Source organism: Alligator mississippiensis, chromosome 16, assembly GCF_030867095.1.
Source record: "Alligator mississippiensis isolate rAllMis1 chromosome 16, rAllMis1, whole genome shotgun sequence".
In the NCBI taxonomy this organism is placed as follows: domain Eukaryota; kingdom Metazoa; phylum Chordata; order Crocodylia; family Alligatoridae; genus Alligator; species Alligator mississippiensis.
This window is the reverse complement of record NC_081839.1, coordinates 25,637,707-25,657,111: the sequence shown is the minus strand read 5'-3', so window position 1 is coordinate 25,657,111 and position 19,405 is coordinate 25,637,707. Positions and strand designations below refer to the sequence as shown.

The window sequence follows — 19,405 nt, the reverse complement described above, 5'->3', positions numbered from 1 at the left end:
TCATAAAGCACCATAGCCCACAGTAAATCTCATGGTACTGAACAACAATCATAACGCAGTTTCTCATTAACTAAAAAACCCCAGCATCAACAGAATTGCTGACAAAAAAAAAAAAACCCCCAACAAAAACAACGAACCATGGAAACCGCAAAGAAAGAACTGGATTCATTTATCTCTTTCTGGATAGTATTTGCATTCAGGTCTCTGTGCAAAGAGAAAATAGTGTTAAGACTTTGGTGCATCTAAGAGTTATAATACAAAGAAGCCAGGGAGCCATAATATAAAGTAATAAGAGTAATAATATAAAGAAGCCAGAGAGCCAGAGAAATGAGTTTGGGCTGAGGATAAATACTATCAGGTACAAGTTTTCCTCTTAGAAGAATGTTAACAGAAGATTAAGGTGGTCATAAATAAAGATAACTGATGTCATGGAGGCAAAAATACAGTTCTTGGAGCATGTAAGAAATACTGATCTCTTAAACAGGCATGCATTAGTGCTTAACGAGTTCATGAAATTTATCCAATAATCCCTATTTATCCTCTCCATTTCACCCTATGATGTCCATTTACAGAGATTACAAACCCACTGTAAATTTTCAGTTCCCTCAATTGCTGGGAAGGGATCAGTTTTTTGGGTGGGTCTTTTTGAAGGGATCTTATCAGTGAATTAGATTGAGCAATCCTGACTCATTCAAGCCTGGGGTAACAGAGCAGGCTCATCTGGTGCTCAGTTCAATCCAAGAAATAGGTATTTACCAGTAGAAGTGGAGCGCAGCATCAACTACCTGGAACAAAATGACTTTTGCTTCTAATGTGGATGACAAATTTCTTGTGGCTGTGGAAGTCAACATGAGGGGATTTTCATAAATAAACTTGAAAACAGGATGATATCAAAAAGAAAAATTAAGGTCTTCTGTCTTGGGTTCAGTAAAATCTCTTTATCTTTTGGGGGCACTGTCTAGCAAGGGGGCATGGGTACCAAAGCTTTCTTGGCAGCACTTTGAATAAACAGTGGATCCAGCAACCAGGAAGAGCCTCGTTCATTGTGTGTGGGGGAGAAACAAACCCCCCAAGCTGTTTTACATGTGGAAACAGCAGTGAAATATCCTGTGGCTTCTGTGTCGGGACCTGAGATAAGGTGGCAAATTACCTCTCCCAAAGGCGACTCGGTACCTCTGTTATCTTGCCATCTTTCCTGCTGTTCTCTGGGACCGTACAAAAGATGAGAAGAGTGGCAATGAACCTGGTTGTCTGACTAGCACTGGATTGTCGATCTCCTACAGATAAATTCTGTTACTGCAGAAATCCATCCATTTAGGGCCAACCTGAATACAAAATGGATACTTCAATGAAGTGATGCATGTTCTGCTGGTTAATACAAAGTCTGTAATTTAACAACCATATTAAAGTTGAATGTAGCCTTGAATTCTAGGAGAGCTTTTAGAAGTGTGTCCAAGGAAAAAGGGCAGCTGTCTAGTAGAAAGTCATTAGGATGTTTAAAAGGAGTTTTGTACAAATTGCAGAATGAAATACTTCACTATTCCAGTTCTCTCTCTCAGATCATGGAGCATGACCTCAAAACCTCCTTGTGCTCCTTAAAACACAAGCCTGTTTGAGCTCTCGTGGAAAAGTGTTATACTTGCTATACTACGTTAAAGAAAACCTCCTGATAGTTACCATTCCCAAATGAGATCCAGTGTTGTCCCTGGAATTCAGACCAGTATTCTTTGCAGTAGACCTAACATTCATCTCTTAAAGTAAATTCAAGAAATAGTCTTTCTTTTGTTAAACGTTCAACTCAAATGTGTCAGAATGCTGATGATCTTATGACTGAGAAGTCAGATCATGTGTTGTGACCTGCTGGTCAGCCACCAAGCTGTCACTACATCAATTCACCAAAATGATGTGCATTAGTCACCCAGGCTTTAGCCAGTGTTGTTTGTTTGGCAATCATCTTTTCAAGAGAAGATGGAAAGGGTGTACCTTATTTTGGTGTTCTGATTCTATTTCATTAATCTGTGGAGCTTTGTATCATGAAGACTAGGAAAATATCTGTGTTTATATGAAGATTTCCTTTCTATGACTTTTACGGTCCACTGGTCCAGTCCAGCCTGTAAACCAGCAGTCATGTAGAACACGAGTTGAAATCGGCATCCAAAAATTTATATTTCTTTTTCTTGGAAGAATTTTTTATGTTCTGTAATAGGAAAACTTGCCGTGCTTTTTCCTCAGGGTTTATTTAATACAGTGCAATTTAGAAAAGTAAAATTGAATTATCCTGGCTGTGGAAGCTGTCTCAGTTGGAGAGGATTTCACAGCACAGGGCATCCCAGTGATGGTTAGGTTCTGTCCCAAACTGTGAGCAGGCTGACATATTTACGGGCCTCATTTGCTTGAAAAAAGGAAATTTTCAGGGAAATGCAAATACATTTTCCTATTATAGTTAAATGACTAAGTCCTGTCTACAAGGAAGAAAATATTAAGTTGAAGGCCAGATTATAACATTATAGTCCCGTTCCTCTCTCTCCCCAGTTTTAATAGTCTGAATGGATGAAAGTATGTAGTCCATTTCACGTAACTTATTTCTTTGAAGATAAAATATTCCTTTCCTTTTTACTTACCAACCTAGTAACCAGTTTGCCAGTTTTTAAATTCCTAACACAACTCCTGTCATGCAAAGGACTGGATCAACCAAATAGCCAGTATGAAATAATGACGTTTATTATCTTACTGCCTGCTGGCAGACTAATAGGTTGAGCTTGTGTATACGTACCACATAACATTTGCAAATGATTGCATTGATCATAACATCTGACCTGAGCTAAAAATGGCTGTCTGCCTCAGTTTCCTTTTTTTAAATGTCACTGAAACTACAAAATAAATTGCTGTTTGCTTCCCTAGCTTGCCAGAAGAAGAAGAATTCTTATGGGTATACTTTCCAGTTGCAATTAGTTACATACCTTTGGAAGAGGATGCGTACCTCAAAAGTAAAGTAGGTTGTGCAACTGATATTCAGAAACCATTTCTAATAAAACAAATCAGAGGCCCGTTTCCATTTCTAGCTATAGTGGCAAGCCAGTGAACATGAAACTTCCAGGGCGGCGCAGATCAGTAGTTTTTCAGGAAGATGCTTTCAGCATCTATACAACTTAATATAAATGGAAACAATATTTGTTGCTTTAAACAGGACAATCATGTTTTCTTGTTGTACAAACAGATTTGAAGTTCAAGCTGTTTTGGACAAGCCACCTCCACTTTTCTCCAGCTTGCTTGTAAATGAGTGAATTTTTTCCTTTTAGTTTGGAGAACGTTCAGTATCCCTATCAACTCTACATTGCTCCTTCTACCAGCAGCACAGAGAGACCCAGCCCAAATGGCCCAGATAGACCTTTTCAGTGTCCGACCTGTGGGGTCCGATTCACCCGCATTCAGAACTTAAAACAGCACATGCTCATCCACTCAGGTAAGAAACGTCACTGTTTCCATGAATAAGTAGGACGTACATCCAAGGGAGCTTGCTGGTTGTGCAGCAGGTGTGGAACTCATGTTTTTAATTGATGTTCTGTGTGCACACATGAAGGAGTCTTTTTTACATCCCCCTTCTGGGGGGGAAAGAAGTCTCCAAAATCTGAGATTAGCTAGTTGTCTGCATACTGTTTTTGCTCAATGAGATCTGATAATGCCAGCTGTGTCTGTCACAGAATGCTTGAACTGTGTGTGGATTTTAAAAATAATTGATTTAATTGAATTAGTTATTGGAATAAAACAAGAGGTTTGAGGCACACCCAAGATGCCTTTTAATGTGAAGGTTTTCAGACGTTCTGTTACATTTGGCTTTTTTTATTATACTAAATCAGTTGCCTAGACGGGGAGTCCTTGGGATGTCACAGCTGTCTGCTGATGTTTCTGAAAACTCACATTCAAAACAATACTGACCAGAAACAGTGTTAATCATGCTTGCCTGATTTAGATAAAGTTATATCCTCCTGTGCCTCCTAACTCTTACAGAGTAGGAAGTCGAAACCTGTTTCCTAATAAACTAAGTGATTTCAGTCAGTGCAGTGCAGTGCAACAAGACTTGTGCCAGTGCTATCTCTTTACATCGATTGTGATCCCCAGTTTTTTCCTTGTCATTTTATCTTCTCGAAGGCAAGTGACCGGACCAAGAGCTGCTACTGCTCTTAACCAAAATGGCCATTTTGTGATTTTAGATATGAAGTAATGACCCATTAATCTAGTTTTTCAGTACTTCACGTTTAATAAAACAGGCTATTTGTGCATACTGCTTATTAAATTGTCCCAGCTAGGTGTAGGGAGTCCTAACCAGTATCAGTCAAGCACGTATGAAGTATTTTAGGTTGGTCCACTAACCAGCAGTCCCACAGTAAGTCTCAAATGCAGAATTAGAGAGATGTTTTTACTAGCTGTTTGTGTGGAAAAACAACTTAAACATTTTAAATACTGAAAGTATTTTAACTTAACTGAAATGACTAAAGAGATGTATTTCTCATACTTTCCAAGAAAATAGATGCTTTGAGGCAGAAAGCAACCATGGAAAGTTTCTGTCTCAAGGGGCAGCACTTTCATATGTTAACCATGTGAAAGCAGGTTTATAAAAAGCCTCAGTGTAACCTTAACTATAGCATTTGCTATTTTGGAAGCCAAAATTCAAGGGTTTCACTTTCACATAAGGAAAGCAGAGGTATAGATGAGTAAAGTTAGCCTGGTCTGTGATGCTTCATCCCTAATTCAGGCCCTTTGAATATTTATATTTTCTTTTGAACCTAGTATGAATTTGAGATCTGACTTCCAGATTATTGGCTTGAATTCTGAATTTCCATAATTTCTGTGTTTCAGACCTTTTATTGGGACCTTCTTGTGGTTTAACCTTTTGTATTGTAGTAATCCTGGCTATGATGTGATTACTTAGTGAGCAAATGTTTCTGTCAGTACCATATCTTCACTTGGAAATGCATATTTTCTGTAAATGACAAGAGAGGTAGGAGCCAAGACTTCAACACTGGATATGTGGAACATAGGTGGAACACTAAGGGCCAGATCCTCAGCTTGCAGGGCAACTCTTGAGCACCTTTAGCTCTGCAAAGCATGCCAAGGCTTCCTTTCCTGGCCTTCACAAGATCACTGTATTATAGAGAGGTTTTCTCAGATGGTGTGGACCTGCTGTATACTACTTCTCTGATGCCTTCTGTGCTGAATTGGGACATCTCTATGTTCAGGCAATCCCCTAATTCCAGACCAGCTCACTGGAGCCACTGGCAGGCGCTAACCAAGGGTAGCTTAAATATGCATTTTTTTGAGCTTGGAAGAATATGGGCAATAAGTGGTTTAAGGCTACTACTGCACCACACGCTTTGGCTTTTATTTGAGTTTCTGAGCTACAGAAGCTTCAACTCGTTTAAATTATAAGGAAGAAGGACTGCATAAGAACTAAGAAGGACCTATTCATTATAAGGATTTCTGGGCTGATTCAGAGAAATTGCAACTTTATGCTAATCACTTCTGTCTTTCAATGGTTAACCAGTTTGTTCTCTCTAAAATCAGAATTTCATCTGCCCGGCTGTGGCTGCTGTCCTTCTGGTCATTAGGGAGTGTAAAGGACGTTGCCCAGTCTGACCTCCAGGTTCTCAAAGCACATATTTTCCCCTCTCTTCCTGCAGGCATTAAACCATTTCAGTGTGACCGTTGTGGGAAAAAGTTCACCCGAGCTTACTCGTTAAAGATGCATCGCCTGAAGCACGAAGGTAAACGCTGTTTCCGGTGCCAGATATGTAGTGCCACTTTCACTTCCTTCGGGGAATATAAACACCACATGCGGGTTTCCCGGCATATTATCCGCAAGCCTCGGATTTACGAGTGCAAAACATGTGGCGCCATGTTCACCAACTCTGGAAATTTAATCGTTCACCTGCGGAGTCTGAACCATGAAGCATCAGAGCTAGCAAACTACTTCCAGAGCAGGTGAGGTGCACAACAAAAATCTAACAGGGGAAACTTGCTTTTTCTAAACCATCTCTTCCTGCTTTCAGGGCAGCCTGCTGCGCCTCTCATCAGGTTGCCAGCTAATTGCTGTCACATTCACTCTTGCACCACTATCTGTTATCTCTGATCTGCTTTTTTAGTGTGTGTGTGTAACCTATATTCTAAGGCATTGAAGTATCCAGTTTTATGTACAGATTTCTTTGTGGTGACTAGGCTCCTTCCTTCCTTTTCCTGTAGTAATCATAAGGAAGTTTATGGTGCTAAGTGTGTACTAATGTTTGTGGGATTTTATAAATAATTTGATGACAATATATGAAAAAGTTTGGCTTGTCCATTATGCGAGACGTTCACTGATTTTATTTTAGTAATTTTTATCGAGGGGAGGATATTCTGGTGTGAGACTGCGTGACTCTAGGTGGTCATATATATAATCTTCACTGTTCTTCCTTCTAGGATTATTAACCAGTAAAAAATCACATTTTAAGATGTCTGTCCTGTTGATCATGTAGACCTACTGCACATTTCTTGTTGTTTAGGTAGAACAAAATTGGTTTACCAGACAAACGTGTAACTTAAAGTACTTAAAAAGGCCTCTGGGTGCATTTTGTGGGCTCAAGCTGACAGTCATATCACAATGACATAGGATAAATCTTTGTTAAAAAGACTTTTTTTTTTTTTTTTAAATAGAGGGTTAAAAATGCAAGTGAATGAAGAGAACTCAGGGTAGGGAGAGACCTCAGTACCATCAAATGATAAAGCTTGGGAACAAAATTACACTTTAAAAAAATCCTTCACAAGGGATAGTGTATGTATGAAGTTGGCTTTTTATTGAGGTTTTTAAAGAAACCCATTGTAAATTTATTCATAATATTGTAGCAACTAAAGTTCCCCAGTGATGAGATGAGGCATTTTCTAGATGTTATCTTTTTGTCATACATAAGGTTTCAATACTTTGTTACATTTGGTTATTATCCAAGTGATGAAGAACCAAAGAACTCAAAATAAACAGCAATCAGGAAATATTTGCTTGTTGGCTCTTTTCCCCTAAAATATACATATCTGAAAAGTCCAAAGGTTCAATACCTGCTGGAGTGTACAGTTCTGGGAGGGTGCCACTTGTGCTAGACGATGTGGTGTTCGGTATATTCTTTTGTTGTTGAATAGACTAAAACATGTTCCTTTTAGCAATGTATTGTTCTTTTTAGTTTGAAAATGCAAATTGATGTGGTAGGATAGGTTATTATCCTGTTGCCTGTTAGATTTGGAATGCGCATCCTCTCATGCAGAAGTAAAAAAGGGTATTGGATCTCAGATACCATTGATGTAGCATCCACTCCTTTTGCAGTGGACTGCACGTTAAAACTCAAGCGTGCCTCTGCTTCTTTGGCTGTAGTCAGGGGCTTCACGCATAAATATATCTGATGTCAAACATCCACAGAAAAAATTTTCATCATGCTCTCGGCCTGCGCTCTGAAAATGTTGGTAATGGGTTTTCAATAGATTTCTTCCGAGCACATTTCAGCACCCTGCTGCTGACAATTATCTATAGAGCTATTGTGCCAAAACAGACCATGAATGGATGACTCTGGGGAGAAAATGAAGTTCGGTCCTCTGTTTAGTAACAGGATAGGTGTCAGTGGTATGAAAAACACCTTCACAGCTGTCATCTGTAGTTGTAGTTTACCAGGTTAACCACAGAAGCAGAACTAGCTTCAGTGTCCCCAGAACAGTCCTCCCGAATTACTGTTAAGGCAGCATGGGGAAAGTTTGACCTGTTGTCAGTGCTGCGTTCCACTGATTTCAGTCTCCAGGGCTGTTGGACATTCAGCTCGACTTGGCGCAGTGGGTGTCACTCGGGGTTATTCTCTGCTTGTTGCTTGCTGTTGGCATACTGTTGTTCCACTGTTGTCCCCTAGTCCCAGCCCAAGAGCTCCTTCCTTATCCTTCTTTACTTTTGTTGATAGCCTGTCTCCCCTAAAAGGGAAGGCTGTTGAGAACTCAGTGGTATTCCCACCTCCCACTGCAGAGATTGGATAGACTCTCACCTTCCCCAGCACTAAAAGCAGAACCTCAGTATCCGTGAACTCCCATCCTTATCAGGGGGATCAAACCTAGGTATGAAGTTGCCTTGCAGGAAGTATGGCTGTAAAAGCAGTGCAAAATTGTAGGTATCCTAGCATAGCTTCTCTGTAAACGTAAATGAGAACTAAGTTAACAACACTTACTGAAGCATGTCCTTATTAACGTGTTGGCACGGTGTGATACTAGTTACTTTTTTCCCTGTGCAATGCAGTGGGGAGCAAAACTGTATCTGGTGTTTCTTTGAAAAAAAAATAACATTCTCTTCTGTCCTTTGCCCCTCTCTAGTGATTTCCTAGTACCGGACTACTTAAACCAGGAACAAGAAGAGACCCTTGGGCAGTATGAGCTAGGAGAGCATGGTTTTGAAAGCAACTCCTCAGTCCAAATGCCTGTCATTTCGCAGGTCTCGTCGACTCAGAATTGTGAAAGCACTTTCCCCTTGGGGTCTCTGGGTGGGTTGGCAGAGAAGGAGGAAGACGTGCCAGAGCAGCCAAAGACTAATGCCAGTGCTGAGGCAGCCCCAGGTGACCCCCCGAAATCGGAGCTGTCATCGATTACTATTGAATAATTCATGGTTTGGTTACATATTTGTTCTTTGGAAAGTGCCTGTGTTTGGTCCTGTACATTTTAATTTAATTTTTTAAAATGAAAGTGGGGAGATTTTCCCTTTTTACTTTGTAAGCTACACTTTAAACAGAAAACTGCAACAGATGTTACATTATTTTTCATGACTGAATGATCACTTCTGTGAAAATACTTAAGACTGAATGCACAAAAAGATCCCGACTGAACTTCATAGAAACTGTGATACACTTCTAAAGAAGAACCAACCAATTTGAATCACTTTTAATCGTTTCTTTTTCCGCAGTCAGTACAGCTCATTACGTTTCTCATGCTTCTGCAGACCCTCTGGTAAAAAGGAAAAAAAAACAAAACAGAGGACATTGTTTTAAAATGGCAAACACAAGGACGCATTGGAAATCAGTTGCTAATCACTTTTGACTAAGTTTTGAGTGGACATTTTAATCCTCATTTTATAATCTGACACTTCCTATCTTTGTGCCTGCTGTTTTTCAAAGCACTTACTGTAACCCCCTTTTTGGGGGTATGGTAAGCATTTCTGAAAGTCCCAGTACCACCCTATTAAAAATACATTGTCCCTGTTACAATCTCTGATGAATCAGTTTTGACAAATTCAGTTCTGTCAAGCCAGGTACTCCTACTTCTGATATTCCACTTTTTTTAGAAACTGCTCATTCAAACAACCTACCCAAATTTGCTTATATGGGGTAAGGCATAGAAATATTCTGTCAGGAAACATCTAATGATGCATAATGAATTGGAGGTGATTGAAAGGTATAAATCCATTCAGACCTGACAAATATCTCATCACTGTATCTTCTGATAAAGGGAACCACGTTTGAAAAAATGGAAGTTTTCCCAACTAAAATTCTTAAACCTTACCTAGACTGTTGCAGCCTTAGTCACGTTCCTTTATTGCATTTACTATGTTTCTTTTTCACTAATCTCCAAAAGCTGGTTAGAGAGAGTTTACAGAAGGGAAAAAAATGAGATCTTCTGTGTATTATTGTACACTTTTATGTTTATACATATGCATGTATACTTTCTGGGACTTTTATTAGCCTATTTTGGACAAAACAAGCAATTTATTCACTTTAGAGGCCAACTTTCTAACCCAACAGGGGGGTTGTTTACAAAAAGCCTATATAGCAATGATAAATTGTTCCTGTTCCAAAACATTTTAAACCCTTGCCAAGTTGGTTTATTAAAGGCCATTACTCCAGCTACATGCACAGCTCAAGCAAGCAATAAATTGAAAGATTTGCAATTTCATTTTTCCTGATTTAGAAAAGACGATAAATTTAGACCATGGGATTCTCAAAGCAGTGATTATCATTTTGTTGCAGGCAGTTTGGGCTATAGTAAACTTAGAAATTTAGATTAGGAATTGTTTTAAGATTTTTTTTTTGGCTGCTGATTTAATTAATTCTGGTTTGATGCACAAAGAGCTGTCCTTACAACTCATGGCATGCTCAGAATAAGCATTACCTGACCCTGCTACTCCAAGGGCATGGGTCAGATGCTCTTGGTATTAAGTCCCTCTCACACAAACATCAAACTGAATAAGAAGCCTAAAGGTTGATATTGAAGAACCAGTGAGGAGGTGCAAAGGTTAGATCACAAGATTGATTTGCATGGGGAGGTAGGCAGCTCTAATGTTTCTATAGCTCTGTAAAATGTACAGTGATGTCAAACTCCACATTTATCAAGATTTAGCTTACTGCATTCTGGTATGATCTTAAAAGGCTTCAGTGTTAACAGACTTTTAACAAGTTTTCTCTTTTATGTTAAGCAAAACACATACATTTGAGATTCTGCTTTTTCCACCTTACAAAGCTAAGTTTTATCTGTCAGATCTGAAGGCTTTTTAGGAAACGTGCTGCAGAGAATTTCTCGGCTGCAGTTCATCTTGTGTATCTAACTCTAAGTCTTTTGTAAAGAGGTTGGAAGGAAAATAATAATTTTTTTCAAGGTACTGTACTAAGAAATAGCCCAGTATCTGTTGAAAGGGACGAATCAAAAGGCCACCTCTCTTCCGCTTCCAGTTTCTGTATTAAAAAAAACCATGAACACACACAAAAAAAATACATGCTAAAATTCCTCTCTCCCCATTTCCTACTTTATCTTGACTGTTAGTGGTATGGTGGTACTGAATTCATGTGTGTGGTGTCTTTCGTCCCCATACGTGGGAATTTTTATTTAGTCATAATACAAAAAACAGTTAGGTAGATATGCACACTCAGATTTTCCAGATGTCCCATGAGTATAATGTGTAATGAATTGTTTATCGCCTCAAACATGACTGGACCTATTCCTTCTGCCACAAACAGATGGTTTCCACCCAGTAAAAAATGTGTCACAGCACATAATTAATGATTGCGAGATGTGCAAATGCAAAATAAATGCACCTTAGATAAATTTTGTATCAGAAGATAAACTACTTTCTGAATACTATAGAGAATGCATGAAAACCTACTACAAGGACTATTATAGCTCTAACCTGTTCTTCCAGAGAAAGACAGGAGTATAGTTATTGTCAGTGCCTCGGTGCCAGGTGAGTCACTGGCCCACTGTTCACTGCAGTGTATTTTACGTTGTCATACCAAAACCCCTAATGTTGGTGTGAAAGCTTAATTTTTTCACTATTTTAAATCTCTGAGTCAATTGAGGGAACAGTACAGTTCACGCTTAGTCAGAGCAATAAATATTTTTGGTGTTTTTGGCATTTGTAATTGTTTCCTGTTAGTTTGTGTCACTTCTCCAAAGAATTGAATACAAGTGAAATGTAAATCTTGTTTCATTTTTCTGTTTTTTGACATTCTGGAAATGCATAGTTCTTTGGAGTGCTAATGCCTCTCACAGGAGAGGTAAAATATTAGAGCATTTTAAATCAGGCTTTACTGCTGGATATTTAGATTCCAGACTGAACAAGCTAAATGCCTAAGTAAGCTAAAAGAAGTGTGCCTTAGACAACACAAGGGATTAAGCCTAATACATAAATTCCATTCAACACGTGAATGCCAACATTTGATTCCTGTACTGTTTTTCCCATAAATTTTTTTCTTAGGAATGCATTTGTATTTTCATTGACGAGTAAGTTATTTAATATCTTTCCAAGAGAGGGAAATTTTGTTTCCTGAAAGCAGTAGAATCCGTTGCAGCAGCTTTTAAAACAGTGCATATTCTCTAGATGTATTCACAAAGTAGTTTGACCGCCTTTTGCTTTTGCATCTATTTCTTGTGTCCAGCAGTACTCTGCACATTTAGAGAGAGAACTTTTCCTCTGCTGCTACCTTGCAAATGCAGGGTCTCAGCTGCCACAGAGCAAACGGTTCTGCTGCTTGGGGGCAAGAAGGATTGGCTCGGTTGCTTGAGTGTGGTGCTAATGACACCAAGGTCCTAGGTTCAATCCCTGGTTGGACTAGATGGTCTCTCGTGAGGTCCCTTTCTGTGAAATTCTGGGAACTGTACTGGATCTTTATCCTCTTCGTATTGTGTAGGACAGTTCTGTTAGGGGAGGGGAGGAGAAAAATATTTTGTCTGAGCACCCTACCAAATGGGAGATTTTGGGGAAGGGACAGACAGACTGTCCCTTTCACACACAGAGGAGAAGGAGCCAGGGGTGGCTGTTTCAGCTGTGCCAGGAGAGCATCCGGGTCTGTTAGGATGCATACATGCACACACAGCTTCCATTGATATCCAAGGTGCTACTTTCTCACTGAGAAGCTTAAACTTCCTGCAGGTATTGTATGGAGTGTCAATTCCCTGCAACAAATGCATCGTTTTCCTTATCACCTGGTTAAAAAGCATCATATTCCCAATGGCTTGGCTTTCTCACTATGGTTTGACTTGGGTTGTCTGACTGGCAGATGAAATGGTTGAGTCTCTCATACTGAGAGATTAGTTTGACTAGGTCTTTTAATATGGTTCTGGGTTCATGTGTATCTTGAGTCTAGAAGGTGTGAATTACAGCTTTTTAAAATAAAAAGTAATAGCTGCCAGTGCAGTAAAAATATATTTTATAAAACTATAATCCCTGTGTTCCTCACGGGATAAATATTATCGTTTTTAAGATGTGGTTTTAAGTTCTTTTATGAGGGCTTCAATCACTACTTGGTTGCTTGTTTTCCAGTCCAGCCCCAGGACATTAGAGCATAAGACTATTGCCAGCCTCTTTTTAGGACATATGCTGAATGTCCTGTAGCATCTTACATGCATTGGGAGAGCTGTGGCTTTGTGCAACCTGTGTAGATTTGCTTAGGAGCAACCTCTGGTCCTAGGTCCGTGGCAGGCAGCAGAAAGTGCTACTCTCACCCCATCAGCATAAAGAATATCAAACTCCATTCAAATAAGTTCACTTTGTATTTTTCTTACAAAGGAAATCCCAGTTTTGGAGGATTCTCAGCTCGTTATAGGCATAGTCAGCTCCATAGCATCTTATTCACAGAGAAGATGATCAAAGTCAGGCTGTGCATCAGCCACATCACACATCACCAGCAAATAGAGTTGGTGCAGAATTTCCATAGGGACTATACCATAAAACAAATGTGAATTTTTGTAATGCAATGACAGTTGTTCAAATGAAGCTCTGGGTTTTTGTTAACTCAGTATGTGTTACCATAGTAATTCAGTACCCCACAGGGCTCACCTGCAGATCTGATTACACTAAAGAGAAAATTGAATCAGTTTCTGGTGCTGCCAGCCTGTGTGGACACTGTAACCAGTCTTCCTGAGGGTTGCTAAAATCCCCAGAGGAGTGATTTTTGACTGACCATTTTGTTTCACTGATGCATGCTGTTGATATTCTGACTATAGCCCTGGCTACAAAAAAGTCCTGGGTGGCTTCTTTACCCTCCTTTTGCAGTGCCTTGACTCTGGGCACTGGCCTTTGGTGGAACTCTTGGAAGGGGAGAGGGTAAAAGATGGAGGAAAAATGTGAATTAAATTATCGTTGGGCTTCTTTGTGCATTTTAGTAACAGTGCAACCCCCTTAACTGTGCCAGTCTCCAGTCACCAGCCGTATATCCAGTTGTCATCTCATACACAGTACAGCTTCTCTTGTTGATGCTGGCCACAGCTAGATTACTTGGCATGTTTATTGACTTAACAGAATTGTTTTTTGGTTTTGGTTTTGTTTTTTAATGTATACGATGTTTAAATACACTTCACATTTTATATAATACTATCTGGCTATTAGTATTTTTCAGGAACCATAGTTCTTGGTGGCTATATATATTTTTGTGATCTTTTTTGTAAACTAAGTGCCGTTTCAACGTTACAATCATTTTTAGAGTTATTGTAATCAATGTGAATATCATGTTTTTTCAAATCTGTTCTGAGCCTGTAGTGTTTGCTTTGTGATCATATGTGTAATGTATATATTCTGTATAGTTATATTGTACTGAAATACTAGCTTGTTTGATATAAGAAAAGTATGTATTGGGTACCTTTTTGCTAGCCTGGTTGTTTAATCTTTAAAAAAAAAACTGTTTTAAAATACAAAAAAATCTCCAAATTGGTCACATTATAGGTCAAAAATAAGTGGGGAGAAAAACTAGTTTTGAGTGTCTTTGGATAGAAACATGAAGCTAAGATTTTTCATTAAAATATTAATGTTTTATGGAGTACATACTTGCTCTGTGTCATTTTTTAACCCTACCGGTATGTCTTGCAGTACAGACAGACAACCAGATTCAGCTGTGTTGTGGACTGGTGCAATTCCCGCAGTGCAGTTGCAGGCTCTGACGTTAGGGCTGGCTTTGGCTCAAAGAAATTAAGTAAGGTAGGAGCTCTCTGGGCACGTCTACCGATGCAATTGATTTGAAGCAATAAACTCGTGCGTATTGTGCCAGTGTGTATTGCTCCTGGGCACCACGTTTGAATGTGCACCTCTGTCCACAACGCATTGAGCTGGGTCGGAGTAGCCCCAGCTGGCAAGGGGTCCAGGGGGTCAGCCTGCCAGCCCAGGGCTGTTCCGACCCAGCTCAGCATGCTGCGGAGAGGCTGGCTGGGACACGAGAGTGCTTCAGTGCGGACCTAGCTGGCAGGCAGCCCTCAAACTGAAGCACCCTCATACCCCAGCCAGCCCCTTCACTATCTACCCGTGTGTTGCTGTATAGTAAAAAAAAAAAAAAACTCCACTTCAGAATAGTATTTGTATTTACAAGTACTAACCTGCTGTGAAGTTTATTAATTTACTCCAGCCTTGGGCAACTCCACAGTAAATGTCTTGTGTAGACGTGCCCAGTGTGTCCAAGTTCTTTCTAGACAGACGGTACATTTAAACAAAGTAATAGTGGGTGATTTTACAGGTTGCATGAGTAAAGAGCATTAAGAATAAAGTACCTGACACCCTTTGACTTTCCAATATGTGTAACGTTTCCCTTAGTTAATGGCTCTTGCTTTCTTCTGGCTTGTGTTCTGCCAAAGGAGGTGGGAGCTCCCTTTTGAATTGGCTTGGTCTAATGGAAAGCCAGTGGAAACCAGCATATCCAGATTAGTCAAAACAGATGTTTAAAACAACAGTGCAGTGTCTCTTATTGGAGCTCAGTTTATCTATGAGGGAGACTTAAAGATAGGGGACATGAACTATGTCTCTACCATCTCTGTCAACTTTTGCATTTAAATCGGGCTGCCTCCAGCAGATCCACCTTTCCCTGGCTGAGCTGAGACCCTGGCAGGGTTTGTATGGAACTGGAAACAAGTGACAAGGCAGTAGTTTTGTAATTGCTTGGCTGAAATGTTTAAAACTCTACCCATAAACCTGTATATTTGCCATTCCTGTTATAGGCTGGTGTGATTGCCAAATATGAATAACCTAGCAATCCAATCCTTGATGTGTTCAGCATCTGAAAATTGAATTAGAAAAGTAAATGGAAAAGCCAGTGAGATTCCAGAGTCAGGGTAAGCAGCCATGTTGAGCCTCAGATTGGATGATTAAGTGGTTTGGGTTCTACATATTCCATGCTCTTACTTTCCTTTTAGAAGACCTTACCTAAATCTTTGTTGTATTTTATTGCAACAGTAATTGAGATGGGAAGTTTTTCGTACAGGTTTTGCTCAGACTAACTTTCTGAGTTGGCGACTTTGAAATGTTTCTGGTCTTGCTTCCTGAGTAAGGGAGAACTTTAGAGCCTGCGAAGTCATTCGTGTGGCAGGGGGACAGTGCAGTGATCCCGAACAAAGTGTCACGTGCCCCAAACCAATACAATACCGTGTACAAACACTCCTGTCACAGAGCTAACGTGCTGAATTTGCCTGTTCTCAGAATCCAAATGTATCACTACTGTCCACACTCCCAGTGTATGCCTAAATTTCTGTAATAGTCTCCTATCAATGTACTCACGAGTGTAGGTACTTGTATGCACCCCTCATCCGATGGTCTGAGCATCCTTCTATTCCCCAGCGGGATAGGGGAGGATAATCTCCTTTACACCAATGAGAAACTGAGTCAGAGATGAAGACCAAGGTCACAAAGGAAGTATGTTGCAAAGTGAGATATTCCAAGTCCCTGGCTAGCTCCCTAACTACCGCTGGACCTCTCTTCTCCGTGGGATAACAAGGCTGAAGTAGGTGAATTAGCTAAAGGGTGCTTGCTTAGGCCAGTCCTAGTGCACACAGGCAGAGTGAAGTGAGCACTATATGTCTTCTGAGCATTGACCATAATGATACCGTTATTTGCTGTGAGTGTCAATTCATGACAACTAAGCATTTTCCTTTTGCTGCTGGTATTCAATAAGCAAGTGACTGGCACAAGGGTGTGGGTGTCTTTATCACAGCTAGGGTTACAACCTGGGGAATTCCTTCTTCTCAGCTTTATTGTTACCCCCTTGCACTAAACAGCTCAAGACATCAACCCTGCCCTGCATAACACCAGCCCCGGCTACCTTTTGAGCAAAAACTACAGGTCATCATAGTTCACTTATTAATGGGGCTCCATGGCAACTTGTTTGCTTCTGGTCTAACAAAAAATGTGAACTCTCTTTAGACGTGCAAGGTTAATGAATTTACAGCAAAAGCTGTCACTTAGCCATTCACTCTATTTCTATGCTTGATTCAGTGGTTAGTGTCCAGTACTATTAAGTGTAGAGCTGCCTAAGTTGAATTTAACTGTTCTTCCTATAATGCTAATGCTACCTGTATGAGTGGTGAAAGTATATTGGCGAATTAATTTTGCTAGCCCAGTTAAGCCGGCTGTCCCATTTTATGCAACCAGGTGCATATGTTCTCTTTTGGAAGACCTACATTCTTGCCTACATTATTTGAAATCAAAGACCTAGTAAAGAAATCAGAACAGCTCCTTCTCTCAACAAGCTACACTCCACCCTCAATACAGGTTCACCCAGAGAATCTGCAAATGTGCATTCATTAGGAATATGAATGATTTACAAACTGTGTGGAATTGTCTAAATCTTCCCTTGCCAAAGAAAATGTTCTTGAAAGAAACAGGTGGTGTTGCTGTTGCATTGATTCTAGTCATCATGAAAAGAGTTAATAAAGAGCTTTCCAGAGGCTGAAGTATCTATGCAATACCTTGCCCTTACTATTATTACTTTGATTCCCCCCTCCTCCTCTTTAGGAACTTTTCCTAAGCTTGGCAAGAGAAAGTGAGTTCAGTTGAGGCACAAATTTGTCTCCAGCAAGGCTCTCTGCCTATATTCTATAACAAGCTTTTCTGCTGGGGGAGAGGGACCACACACCTACATCTACCTTCAGCAGGGACAGTTCTAAGAAAAGATGTTCCCCACAGAAAGCAGGGGGGTTTCATGCCATTGGGTTGGCTCCCTGGGAAAGTAAGGCAGAGGATTGCAATTGGGAACATCTTTCTCTTTGTTCTTGTATCTCGTCCTGGCCCAGAAAATGCAGATCAGAAAAGCACGTAACTTACTTTACCGCCTAATGTGGCACCTACTGCCTGTACCTTATCTTCAAACAAATGTTGGTCACCTGTGTATGAGTTAAGTGCATCGGGGAATCTTGATCCCACTGTTGTAATTGTAATCCCTTTAACTGTCTAATCAGTGAAACTGGTTTGAGGCTGGCAAGTCCAAGGTTTCTAAAGCAAGCTGACTGGGTCCTGTCGAAAATTTAGGCTGCTGTTCGAGGCTCAAGATTTTGAGAAGTGAAGTGCTGAGTACCAATAAGGTGCAAAAGGCTTAGTGGGTTGTGCGTGCAGGCAATTAGCATTATTCACGTTGAGTTCTGGTAAACTTAGTGCTTTTGGGAGGCCAAGGGATTGTGCACTCACTGGAGCCCACTATACATCCTGAAGAGCTTTGCTGAATTGGGGCTTATTGTTGCCAGTATCTTCCCTGACTTGCTTTTATTTGAGTGCAGTGTGTTCAAGTACCCTTGAAGTTTGAGCTTTTAAAGGGGTTCATGGAATTATATTATTGGTGAGGTCTTGTGTGTAAACAGATCCATGTACTGTGTAAAATATGACTCCACAGAAAAATGGCATTGAGGCACTATATAATAGACAGCAGAGGTTTAAAAAACAAAAACATCCCTCCAAGTTTGGACTTAATCTTTCCTGCAATTTGAAAAAAGAGCAACCAATCTTTATGTAACTTCAGAGCTATAGTGATCGGTCTCAGGGCTGACGTGACAGCAGTTATAAACAACTGTTATGTAACTTTGCAGTTGATTGAATGGAAATTAATACAGTCAAAGAAAAAGCCAAACAAAAAGAGGAGCCATTTGGGGAACTTGTCATGTTTCAAATTAATAATAATCATAATAATAAAAAAGCACAGGTTGACCTTCTCCAAATTTAACGTGAGTCTGGGATGAAAAAGCTGATTTGATAAACAGTTGGATAAAGTGTGCTGCTCTTAAAAACTTCATTTGTGTTAAGGCAAGCTCTTGTTTACTGTGCTCCAAGGCAGGCTGTCCAGCTTCTCCATGGCCCCATGGGCCGCACTACGTGAGCCACAGTCCCCCGGGCTGGACCCGCTCGCCCCCGCTGCACAGAGCAGGTAGCACCCCCCTCCTGTGCACACGTGCTGCTCGCCCCTACACGTGCACACACACACACATACAACCCCCACTTCAGCTCCCCACTGCACTGTGCCATGTGCTCCCCTGGTGCTCTGGGCTGCGCTGCCCCTGGAGCAGGAGACCCAGGCTGCAGCATCATCCAGAGAAACAGGGAGCAGCAGCTGGCTAGGAGCCCAGGGACCCCATTAACCCCTTGTGCCCACCAGTTGGACAACCCTGTTCCAAGAGATTCAATGGTTTCTGTCTGAAAAGGAACAGCTGTGTAATTTAAGTTTAATTTTATTTTGATTTCTTTTACTAAAAGAAAGGTTAAACCTCTTTTAATAATTATTTAGCATACAGAGACCAGATCTTCAGTAGATGACTTCAGTGGAGCCATGCTGATCTGCACCATCTGATGATGTGTCTCTGTGGGTTTCCCTTTGTTTACCATCTGGCAAACTCGATTCTTTTTCTTTAATGGAAATCAAGTCAGCAAGGCTGTTGTACGCTGCGTGGTGATCATTCGATATCTCTGAGAGGAATGTTTCCTATCCCCAAATCGCTATTTGAATAGAGAATGCATTCAAATAAAGAGAGCACAAGAGAGTTCCTCATTTTGTTGGCTATAATGGCAAAAACCCAGTCCTGGCTGTACTGAACTTGCTACGTTGTGCAGCATGGCGTGTAACCGCAGACTTCCTGTGCTCTGAGGCCGAACGCAGCCACTGCCCAACATCCTTCTCGCGTGTTTTGGAGCCAT

The 19,405-nt window shown here is 40.5% G+C and overlaps 1 protein-coding gene across 4 annotated transcripts in view; it reads left to right on the top strand.

Annotated features, from left to right (window-relative positions):
* The window catches only part of ZBTB44 (zinc finger and BTB domain containing 44), a 51,654-nt gene extending 37,363 nt beyond the window's left edge, over positions 1-14,291 (top strand). For 3 of the 4 annotated variants that reach the window (XM_059719795.1, XM_059719793.1, XM_059719792.1), the window contains 3 exons: positions 3,300-3,463; positions 5,679-5,979; positions 8,368-14,291. In XM_059719795.1, the coding sequence (XP_059575778.1) occupies positions 3,448-3,463; positions 5,679-5,979; positions 8,368-8,650 (600 nt within the window). In that variant the 5' untranslated portion in view covers positions 3,300-3,447 and the 3' untranslated portion in view covers positions 8,651-14,291. The remainder of the gene's footprint in view (positions 1-3,299; positions 3,464-5,678; positions 5,980-8,367) is intronic. The other variant, XM_059719794.1, reaches the window with a different exon arrangement.
* The last annotated feature ends 5,114 nt before the right edge of the window (positions 14,292-19,405 follow it).